Raw genomic sequence first — 11,842 nt, forward strand, 5'->3', positions numbered from 1 at the left:
GAGCTGCAGCGCTGGTCGCCCGGGCGGGGGCCTCGAAAGCTTCCGCCCTCTCCCCGCCGCCGAGCCCGGTTGAGACCGGGCGGCCCAGGCGGAGGGCGCCCGCGGCGGTGGGGCCGGCCCGGCCGCGCGCCCCAGCGGCCCTCCCCTGGGGGGGGATCTGCCACAGCGGCGCGCGGTGGGGCGGGGGTGTGGGGCGGGAGCGTGTGTGTGTGTGGGGGGGCACCCTGCGGCCTGTTCCGGCCCCGAGGGGCAGCGGGAGGGGAGCAGCCCCACAGCGCAGGCTGGGCGCGGGGGCGGGCGGCCGCTCGGGCGCGCTCCCGCCGCGGCGGGGCGGGGGGGTGAGTCAGGCCCCGCCCCCCGGGCGCGCGCGCGCGCAGGGGAAAACGTTGCGCAGGTTCTAAAGCGGGGGCGCGGCCGCGCGCGCGAGGGGGCGTGTGAGGGGGAGCGCGAGCGGGCAACGGCCGCCAACGGGCAACGGCGGGCAGCGGCCGTCAGCGGGCGAGCGCCGCAACCGCAGCCCCTCGCCGCCCTCTCGCCGGGGCTGGCTCGCTCGCTCCCCGCCGCTCTCCCGCCGCGTTGCGAAAGCCGGGTCGCTTGTAGCGGGCGCGGGGGGCGGCGGCGGCTCTTCCTGGTGGCGGTGTCCCGTGGGCTGCCCGCTGCATGGAGCTGTCGGCCATCGGGGAGCAGGTGTTCGCGGTGGAGAGCATCCGGAAGAAGCGCGTGCGGAAGGTGGGCTGCGGCGGGGCGCCCCGTCGGGGCCACCTGCCGCCCTCCGCCGGGCGGCGGGGCGAGACGCGCTCCGTGACACGCACACGCAAACACACACACACACGCACACGCACGGCAGCCTGTCGCCGGTGCCCGCCCGGCGCTGCGGGCAGGGGGGCGTGGTGGGAGCGCGCATGGCGACCCTGCATTTTTCCCCCTCCCGAAGTAACGGGGCTTTTTTTATTATTATTTATTTATTGAGGCTCAGGGGGCCTGCGTGCCCCAGCCCCGACATTCACCAGGCGCTGTCCCGAGCAGCCCCGGGGCAAGCGAGGGAGGAGGTGTGGAGCAGGCATGACACCTCCTCGGGGGCCGGGGGCCGGGAGGGCGGGCAGACAGGGTGGGAGTGGCTGAGGTGCAGTGCCCGGGGCCAGCGAGCGTGGGACTCTGTCGATGGGGTGCTTGGACAGCCTGGGGTTCATTGCTGGGGGTTTCAGTTTCTCAAAAAATAAATAAAAATAAATAAAAATAAATAAAATACAGTGCTGGTGATGACAAACTGCTTACCCTACATCAAGAGATGATTTTGAAAGATTTGGCTGAGAGCTTAGTGACTCAGTTTCCCCAGCTGTAAAAACTGTATCCATCCCCACAGGGTGTTAGGAGGATTAACTCACAAGCTTACGGTGTGTAGAGATCATCTGATGGAAAGTTCCTTATAGGGTAGTGTTTTCAAACATTTGGAAGTTGAGCCCCCCCCGCCCCAATCAGGAAAATGAAAATAGTTGCCTGGCTCATGTACTTGAGTGGTTTGGTTTCAGTGCTGTCACTTAAAGATTTTCACACTTGCAATAGCAGGCCTTCTAGAGGTGGTCCTGAATGTACAGAGGCCTTTTTCATGCTTTGGGAAGTGTTTAACAAGTCTCTCTGTATACTATTACAAATTTTAATAGTTGTGCATGTTCCTCTGGGACCCTTGAATGTGGTTTCCAATTGCTACTTTTTTTTTTTTAATCTTGTACTTAGAGTGAACAAATAAATAGATAACTGTGAAGTTTAGTTGTGAATTGCTGTTTCTTTGGGTCAAAAGGTTGAGTGACTCTGATGGATAGAACCATGTTTGAGTAGAGCATGTAGCAACTGGAAGGGAACGCACCAAAGAGACACTTCATAGGTCCTGAAATCTTGTATTTCTTCTCTCTGCTTAAGCGAATTCCTCTGACACTTTTTCCTGGCATATGTCTCCCTCTCACATTTACGCATGCTGACTTCTTGTAGGATTGCCTGCAAATACCAGAATGGTTGCAATGGCTCTCCAGTGGGCTTTTGGGGTTCTGCCTGCTAGCTCCTGCAAAGCTATGCTCCCAAGCTGATAATAGTTCAAACACTCTTAAATAACCCTATGTGCCCATTTTCTGGGAAGAACAAAAAAAAAATATAGTCAGTATAGTTGAAGGAGGAAGTAGTTTGTTTTGAAAATAGAGTGATGGGAAATCAGCTTTTCAAGTTGCAGAGTTTAGTCCTGTTGATTGGCTGCATCTCTTGCTGTAGCTCATATTTGGTTGTGGAGTTCACTTGTTTTCTTCTTCCTTTTTCCATCCTTAGGGTAAAGTAGAATACYTGGTGAAGTGGAAAGGATGGCCCCCAAAGTAAGTTGTGATTTACTTATCTTTTCTTTAATAATTGGTAATAGCTTTAACTGTATCTCTGCAGCTAAGCATGCCGTTCTTAATGGGTAACATCTTGTGCCTCATTTCAACAATTGTAAACAGAAACACAGAGCCACAACCCAAAGCYCTGTACCTATTTGCAAACTGGCAGCTGAGGGATGCAGATCCTGTGCCAATCTGTTCTGATTGTTTTTTGCCACTGCTGAAATATTCTATTGAGACATTCTCTAGATATGAATCCCTATACGTTCAGTATGAGTTCTGCATAAAACCCTGATTCTTCTGAACATAGCATGGCGCTTGCTTATGTGAATCAGCCCTAAGAGAACCTCACTTTATTTTTTAGGGCTATATGCAGTCTTTTGTGATAGATAACAAGGTGGTGACCTTGTCATGTTGCCATGCTGTATCCCCTCAGCAATTTGCAAATGTAGAAGGGGCAATGTTTCAGATTAACTAGTTGTAACCGAACATAGGGAATCCTAGTTTCTTGAGAATTACCACTGCACCTTCATTTTCTTGTCTGAAACCCATTGTTCTGASTGCCTTTTCTGCTTTTGCTTTGGTTGCTGTTGTCCCTCACCCCCCCTCCAAAAAAAAAAAAAAAAAGTTTGTGTAGCATTGCTGTGCCTTATTTACTGCTACTTCTCTTCCTTATTAATATGCAGTTGTTTCTGAAGAAAAGTAATTGTTCTGTGCCTAAGCTATTTGTAAAATGCTTTGAGTTTAAAAGCATTAGATAACTGTAGAATATTACTGTGTTAACTAGCATTCTAGTAGAGCTGCCTCCTGGTCAATCCATGTGGGGACCTGTTTTTGCTTTTCTGTTTGTGTGTGTGTGTGTGTCTGTACAAGCACAATGTGCTTGGGTATGGCTAAATTTCATGTGTAGTTGCTTTGGATGATGCTAAGCAGTGGGATCTGGTTTTGTTAGTTCATCCTCACAGTTGCAAAGGAAGGCCTGCAAGGTTGTGGTCCTGATAGATTGTACCTGGTGTTTGAGCAGTTGGAATATGTTCCCGTAAGCCTAACTCTCACCCTCATGGGGCATGCATGAATACGAGCAGCTTCCCTTCTCTGGTGATGGTGGGAGAGGGTGACTTTCTTCCTGACTATAAGGTCTACTGTCACAATTTAATCTTTTGCACTTGTTGAGTATCAGTTGCCATACAGTGTTGGTCAGTTTTTGGTCCATATCAGCCTCCTACATAGCTAAGCCTAATTTAACCACTGTTGGAGGCTGGAAAATAGTCTGTGAGGCACCATTCCCTGTTTGGCCAGAATATTGTCATTTATCTCATTCTTCTTTCCACAAAGGCACTGAGATCTTTCTCTTGTACAGTCACTTGCCAGGAAGGTGGACTGAGGCATGATGTAATCTTTCCTCTGAGAGAACAGTCCTTATTCTTGTTGCTGTCTCTCCTTGCCCTGTGCCTTGGACCTCTGAGGGAACCAGAAAGTCTGTTTAGGGAATGAAAACCCACCGCCTTCTGTCCAGGGGACAAGAGGGATATTAGAGTTCCCTTCTTCTGATGCTGTGACATTTCCAAGCACCTCCCTTCTTCCCCCTCCCACCTAATACTAGATATGAAGAGCACTGATTTTTTTTTTAACTGTTAATTCAGTAGTTTGAGTTGCTTAAAATAAAGATGCTTTGAGCATGCAAGTTGCTTTCGTCTTGCTAGTGGTCTCCATTCCTTGTTTATAAACATACATTTGCCCGCATTGGCATGCAACACCACAAGCTATTTGCATCCTTGTCTTCCAATATGTTCCTTTTCTTTCCCATGTTCTATTTCTCTTTATTCCCCTCCCTTACCTTGTCGCATTGCTCTTTGTAATCTCTGTATCTGTTATCCCATGATTCCAACTGGGAGTTCTGTGGAAGGAACTAAGGATAGGACAGAATTTTGCTTCTTTCTCTTGTATTTGATATTTTCCACATTTAAAAAAATCCTTGTTAATGCCTCATCCCTCAGATTTCTAGGTTGTACTGCTACAGTCAGGGAATGGAGGAGTTACAATCTGCTTCTAGCTACAAGCTTGTTTACAACTTGTGTTGGAGTTAAGAGGGGAGGGGGAAGAGGAGGAGTAGGAGGAGGGGGAAGAAAGATCATATGATCTATATTTTCCAGAGTGCCTGCTCTCTGCAGTTCTGCTGCAGCCTGGGCTGTGCGCGCTGTATATATATCTCTGCGTGTGTGTGTGTGCGTGTGTGTGTGGCAAACTGAACCATGGTTTTTTTATATGCGGTGTTTTGCCACTGCAGCGAAGCCAGGGATTGAGCTGCAGAGAAAAAGGCAACACCCACCAGGTTGTGTTTTTTTTGGTTTTTTTGGTTTTTTTGGTATTTTTAACAGCAAATCCCCTCTCTTCTCCTGCCCATGGATAGCAGTCTGATGTTTCCCTCCCTCCCCAAGTATTACTATTTTTCTTACATTTGTAGAATGAGTGCTAAAATCCCTGCAGCTGGGAGGAAAGCTTCTTCTGTTCAAATAGCATCTTGCCTTTGACAGCTCACAGTCAGATTGCTGCAGGAGACTCAGGCAATGAGGGAGGGATCAGTTGGTTATGAAGACATGTTTGTTCTTAACCCTCTAATGCACAGTGCACCTTGGGATAGTTGAATTTTATGTGTTTTTTTTTTTCTCCCTTTTGTGAAAAAAATGTACCATAGTTTCTAGAACTGTTCTCCAGGGCATCTCCAGTATTTCAGTACCTACCTCCTGTCTAATGGGCAGGTGGAAAAGGGAAGGTATTTTCAAACCACCTCCCCTACAAACATGTGTGCATGCATCCATATGCCTTCACATGCCCTCATCACCCAAAAATGTAAACCTCCTAAACTKCTTTTCTCCAATTCAGAGGCATTGATACAAACGCACCACTGCCCACCTGTGCACAACTCCTCTCTGGCCCTCTTCCACAGGGCCCCAGACCTCAGATGCCAGGAAATGCTCTGGAGTATTCTGGGGCATTTGGGATTTCAGACTTGCTCACTTGCCTTTGACTTTCTCTGATAGATTATGTGCCACCCATCTTTTTTTGGTTAAACCTGACCGCTTAGAAATTAACTGTCCACAATGGGAGTTTTGGGCTGCTCCTACTTCATGTTAAATGCAGCTGCACCCCTTGGAAACAGTTCTTAATGTCACCTGCCAGATGGGTTCAACCCTTTCTGAGCATCTGGCTCCTGTCTTAGCTGTCAGGCAGTCAAGGAGGAACATGGGTCAGTGATACTGTTCACAGGTTTCTTTCAGAGCATCAAGCTTACTTTGAGTAGTTTCTTCAGCCCTAACCACAATGCAAATGAGTCCCTCCAGTTCCTGTACAGAAATACTGATGACCTTTACTAGACAGAAATAACCTGCAGGGGGAGTTGAGCAAGAAGGGGAGTAGCTGGAAAGTTGCCATTAACTTGCCTCAGGGCCCAGGTCTAAGCACGTTTAGTTGAAAGGCATTCGTAGAGAAAAATTAAACTCTTCTTAAATGAATACTTTCAGCTCCAGTGATTAGAGGTAATTAATAATGCAGGTGAGGAAACATACTTACTCTTTGAGCACTCTAAATTAAGAGAGACCTATTTTCCAGAAAGTTTTATCGGATCAAGTCCCATTGTTTCACACATTTTCCTGGATTTGCAGGAGTGCTGCAARTGAGGCAAATGAGACCTATTTAGGCACCTACTTAAAAGCAGTTTCTGAATCTCTGCACAGGCTTTGTGAACAGCATGGAGGGGGCCCTGTGGAGGAAAGCTTGCCCTGTTTTCTTACAAAGAACTGCTTGATGCTTGGCCCTGCCTGTTTTGGGAAGGGGAGGTGGTTTCTGGCAGGAAGTTTTTGGGGAGGGAATGGCTGAGATTCCTCAGAGCTCTAGCAATGTTGTGGCAGGCCCCACTGACCCTTGTAAAGACGGTTTCCAGGGCCTCAGCAGCCCGGGTAGCAGGCCTGCAGAGAGAATGTTTCATTAAAGCCTTGTTTACTTTATATTCCTCATGTTTTTCTTCAGATACAGCACATGGGAGCCAGAGGATCATATCTTGGACCCTCGCCTGGTAGTGGCTTATGAAGAAAAGTAAGGGGGCATGTTCTTTCACTCCTGGACACAGCAAAGGCAATAGTGTCTTTATTCTGTAGTGTACATAAAGTTCCCCTGTTGTCCCTATTCCCATCAAGCATGGGATGTACGAGAATGAGCCTGGCTTCATCTCTGTACCTTGCTGTTGGCCAAGGCAGACAAGACAGAGTTAAAGCAGCTCTAATTGGCACTGTTTAGGAAATGAGAYTAAGCACAAGCAGCATTTAGCCAAAGAGCAATTTGTCACAGGTTTTAATCAGGTCCAGGGCTAGACTGGATTGATGCAGAAGTGATAAGTTTCTCTAACCCATCCTTGAGTCAGAGAAGTTCCCTTATTGCGAGGCTTTTGCTCCCACAAGAAAAAGCAGTTCTGGGATGTTTTCCAAGCCTACACTGCTCATTATTAGGTTTTAATGGAGGAAAATGAGGGAACTGYGCTGCAGAAAGTAGAAGTCTTAACTAGGCTTTATGCTGTGGTATGTAGTACTTGGTTTGATTTCTGTTTYTTCCTCACAGAGAAGAGAGAGACCGTGCTTCAGGGTACAGGAAAAGAGGTCCCAAACCAAAGCGCCTCCTACTGCAGGTAGCCTCTTGCTCTTCTCCTGTGTATTTCTAACTCATTATCTGCTGTGCTGCTACTCTGCCCACAGGGAGGTAGGAACTGTCCATTTGCTGTTGCATGGATAAACTTGGAGGTGAAAAGCTAACATAAAAACATGAAGTCAGTGGGTAGGCAGGGAGGTTTTAACCTGTTAGCTGAACAGCCGGCTAACCTGTGTTTACAGGAAAAAAAGAGGGAGGGGGAGAARAAAAGCTCTTGCTCTGCAGACAAGGATCTTACAAATTTGGGGCTTGAGTGGTTGCAGGTTACCRCRGATGCAGGTTGTAYGCTCTTTAAAATTGAACTGAGCTTTGACTGTTCAGCATACTAAGGGTAGTAGCGGGATGGAAGTGAAGTTCTAGCATGCTTTTACTGTTGCTGTGCAAAGCAGCTGATCCTGGGAAGCACATGTTAGAAGAGCTTGGATGCAGCTGAAGAGGTGAGAGGAGCAGTGTTATAGAAGCAGCACATCTTATGCTAGATCACCTAGATGCTTAGGGACTGAACTAAGAATAGAGGTTGTTTCCTGGCTCCCAGATGGTAGCCCTGACTGTATTATCAGATTCCTGTTTTGACCCTTGCTGCATTCATATCTTGGCAGCGGCTGTATGGCATGGACTTGAGGAGTGCACACAAGGGAAAGGAAAAGCTCTGTTTCTCTCTTGCACGGAGGTTTGGAGGAGGAGATAGCAGCCTGCCAGGGGCCAAGCCAGGGCAGGCAGAGTTCTCAGAGAAGACTGGGGGAGCGGTCTTGCCATTCTCTCTCAGAAAGCAACGCAAAAACCAGAAGTACCTGCGACTGTCAAGGAAGAAGTTCCCACGCATGACAAGCCTGGAGAGTCGAAACTGCAGACGTGAATTCTTCCTGAACGATGCAGTGGGCCTGGAAGCCAGGCAAGGCTCTGAGGACTGGGAGGCCGTGCAGCACACCAGCAAAGAAGGTAAGGTTGGATACTCCTTGATTGTGGAGTGCTAGGGCATGAGAAGGATGCTCTGTGTGCTTCCTCCTCGCTTGCTATATCCTGGATTTGTGGTTTAGGTCAGGTCTTCAGAGCAGCCCTAGCTGGCTCATATTGTGGCCTTCCTGTATGCAAGTCCTTTTCTTGTCTGGGTACATAACACAACTTAATTTTTCTCTAGTGCTGTTGCCTCTCTATGATCTTATATCAGTGACACGCCTGACATGTTAGAAAACATGCAGAAGTTACTAGAAATTACTCCCTTTTTCCAGCTGATTCCCAGCAAAGGTGACATACAGGCGTGACAATGAAGAACTCCATCTCTGCCAAAGGGAGCTTGACAGTGAATAAACTCAGACATCAGCAATCCTCTTACCGTGCCTCMTTGGGGAGTGTACAGAAATGCCATTAGAAACTCCTATTGCCTTCCCTCTGCCCCATCTTCCCTTTCTTCCCCATACTCCTACATCCTCTAGGACTCTTGTCTTAGAACTATGTGAGAGAGATGAAGTGGGGACAGTAACACCTGCCTGAGCCCACTGAGTAGGCAGCATGAGTGTTGGCAAGGGAGATGTCCAAGTACATTTGACATTTTGGGGAGGGATACCAGTGTCTTGTGCAGGATGGCTGTGGGTTGTACATGTTGCACTGAGTTACCACGGAAACGCTACCCTGCATTATTTGAGTTTCTGAAAGCGTAGCCCTCTTGAAGAGCAGAAAACCAGAGTCTGTGCGGAAAACCAGAGTCTGTGCTGCTTGTAGTAGTTAAGGTAATCATGTTACTCCTTGCTAGGAGTAGTTGTTACCTGGGTTGTTTTAGGCAGGACACTGGGGTGTATTCTGGAAATCAAAAGCTACTCTTTCTCCCTTCTGAGGGGTASTTGAACAGTGGTCCGTATTTGATGAGACAGCAATGGGTCCAGCACAGAGCAGCCCACTGTTCATAATGGCAGAAGGCAAATGTGTGTGCTTTCTCCCAGGGAAGAGCTGGTCTTTCTAAGTTACTTGGGGATCTGAAGGATGAAAGGTGCTAGAGAAATGTAATATTATTTTTGTTCTCCACCTGACATGTAGCCTATGCAGAATTCCAGTTACTGTTGAGGTGGATAAACTCTTTCCAAGGTGACAGTAGACACCCCAGTATTTGAGACAGAAGCCAGGAAATACTATCTTGAGGGGCACATGTTCCTTGTCTGAGTTGGGACAGCAGGATACAGTACAGGTAAAGTGGTAGCGAGAGGAAATGATCTTCCTTCCTCTCTCCATATATTTTTGTGACTCTCAGCACGAGGTGGGGGGAAATGGAGTTTTGGGTGGAAGAGAGACTGTTCAGTTGCAAATTATTTCTTGCAGTGAGAAAGCGGAGAGGTGTTTGGGTTTCTCACTATCAAATAGAGGAGGAATGGTATGAGAAAGGGAGAGCAGCTTCTCCATGAAGCAGTATTAACGGGTTTTGGAGAGAATCATACCCAGGCAGTGTTGTGGATGCAGTACAGGGAAGACCCTCAGTTTTGGAGCTCCTTTGACTCCCATAGAGATGTTTGAGGAGAGTCTGTAAGAACTYGGGCTTTTGACTTTTGAGCAGAGTGCGGCATTTACAAACAGAGGAGCTCACAGCTGGGTGAACGTTTTGCGAACACGGAGGCAGTCAGGAACTGAGGAGAGATGTGTCAGGGAATCTGAGTGATGTTACTAGATCTTGCTGGCCTATGTGTAGGCTGTTACAATGCTGGTGTGTGTCTGGACACCCTTTCTACTCTGCTCTTTTTCCTTTTCCCATTATATCCTGAAGTGATCCTCTGCGGTACGGGCTTGCCCATGCTCTTTCTTGCCTTGTTGAATGTGCAGGCTGATGTCATCTGCATTTGCACCTATTTGTCAGGAAGGAGGCTCCTTTTCCATTCATCCCTTTCCTCTCTACTTCCTCCTTTCTTCCCCTGCCACCTGTACCCTCTCTTCTTCTCACTAACATGTTCTTATCTGCCTCTCTGTCTGCAGCAGATGTGGATGGCAGTCTCCCTTGGATCCCTACTGTTCCCCCCAGCGAAGTGACAGTGACGGACATCACRGCAAACTCCATTACCGTCACCTTCAGAGAAGCACAAGTGGCTGAGGGCTTCTTCCGAGACCGGAGTGCACAGTTTTGAATCTCCATTTTCAGTGCTTCTAAAATCCAGCGCTTTTAGGGTGGGGCTAGGGAAGGGTTATTATATCCTTTAAGAAAAAAAAAATCCAAAATGTCTCCTCTTAAAATGTTTACAGATACCTTCAATTTTTTTTCTTTTCTCCTTTTTTTTCCCATTTCAGATACGCAAAAACAAAGGGCAGTGTAGCGGGTGTGTGTTTGTCATTGCTTTGTCCATCTGAAAAACTGACAGCCCTTTCCCTGGCAAGGACTTCCCTCCTAGATGTGAAAGCAGCAAGCTGAACAATTCGCCTTTCATCCTGTTAAGTGGCAGCAGCTGCATTTGTGGGGAGAGGGCATGTGGAGGTGGAAAAGAGTTAGATCTCTAGCCTGCCGCCTTGTTCTGCAACTGATATCCCTCGGATAAAGATACTTCTCTGTGCATTGCTCTTCCCACCTTCCTCCTCCCTTTCTTCCTGCAGCAGTGAGAGGCGATGGATCCTACCTGTGTAGATAACTCCAGTCTGTTAAGGCTTTCTCCCCAGAGTTGTTTTGCCTGTAGCCTGCTGTCAGGACTTCAGAACCATATTTGTCTGGCTGTGGTAAGTAAGTCTTTGCAGCACAGGTCCATGTGTACTGCAGAGATTTCTCCCTTTGATTGTTGATGATGCAGGGAGAGACCAAAATGTACCTCTGAAGTCTAAATTGGCTACTCAGATTGAATTTACCCTCATTAAAAGCTCAGAAATGCAGCACAGTTGAGACTCTACCTTTCATATACACAAAACAACATTTCAAACCCTGTCTTTGCTGTGTGAGAAATGCATTATGGAAAGTGAGGTGTTTTTTAGCCTTTGCTAAATTCAGTATTAATAACAAATGCTGTCCTGAATCTGTGGTAATAAGTTGGTTGGAAACTGACTCCTCTTTCCTGGGAGGAGGGGCTCATAGGAGGACTGAGGCATTGCCTGGCACTGCAGAGATATCCAAGATACTGGCACAGGCCCAGGACTGAGGAATTTGATAGAACTGAGCTGGAAATGGACCTTGATTAGCAGCAAATTCTGTTCTTGGATCCCATTGAGAGGCCCAGGTTAAACAGCATGTGGGGAAGGCATGTATTAGACTTGAGGAAGGAAAAAAAAATCTTAATTCTTACTAATGAGAATTCTTGGATTTTACCATCTGAGTAATATTCTTCCATGACTCCAGTCTGCTCACAGTATCTGTGATCTTGTACTACTTAACCAATGRGAACTTCCCCTTGGAAAGCTTAAATATCTTTGCCAAGGAAAGTGGTCTGCATTTCAACAGATCTTGCATGATCTTGCACTTAATGCCTTGTGCTGGACTGCCTGTGACACTTAGAGATTTCTGAAGAATTGCTGTATTTGGATTGGTAGTTTAGCATCTGTTTTTGCACATGTGTATCCTCTTCCTTTTTTCAGTCAAATCTTATTTAAATAACTTAAATTTATAAATATAGATCTTTTCCTATGGCAAGCAAGAAAGGTAAGCTAGATCTTAAGGTGAGACCTGCAGGACAGAGTGCTACAAGGCAACATTGGCTACTGTCATAATTATCTTTAAATCCATTGTTTCCTCTCACTGCTCCACCTCCATCGTTTATCTGCTGTATTTATGTTATATGAAGCTAAGAGCTTGCTGAGCCCTAAGGTAAAGACACCTGTGGAAATCCTTA

The 11,842-nt window shown here is 47.3% G+C and overlaps 1 protein-coding gene across 2 annotated transcripts; it reads left to right on the forward strand.

Annotated features, from left to right (window-relative positions):
- The first annotated feature begins 433 nt into the window (after positions 1–433).
- CBX7 (chromobox 7) lies at positions 434–10,287 on the forward strand. 2 transcript variants are annotated; one of them, XM_085323621.1, is made up of 6 exons: positions 434–729; positions 2,314–2,357; positions 6,387–6,452; positions 6,972–7,038; positions 7,658–7,997; positions 10,014–10,287. In XM_085323621.1, the coding sequence occupies exons 1-6, from the start codon at positions 661–663 to the stop codon at positions 10,160–10,162; spliced, it is 735 nt and encodes a 244-aa protein (XP_085179747.1). In that variant the 5' UTR covers positions 434–660; the 3' UTR covers positions 10,163–10,287. The 2 variants fall into 2 exon arrangements, with proteins under 2 accessions (XP_085179747.1, XP_085179748.1); XM_085323622.1 differs by having other exon boundaries at positions 10,017–10,287.
- The last annotated feature ends 1,555 nt before the right edge of the window (positions 10,288–11,842 follow it).

This window comes from Rhea americana, unplaced genomic scaffold, assembly GCF_003343005.1.
Source record: "Rhea americana isolate MKP2758 unplaced genomic scaffold, rheAme1 scaffold_85, whole genome shotgun sequence".
Lineage (NCBI taxonomy): Eukaryota > Metazoa > Chordata > Aves > Rheiformes > Rheidae > Rhea > Rhea americana.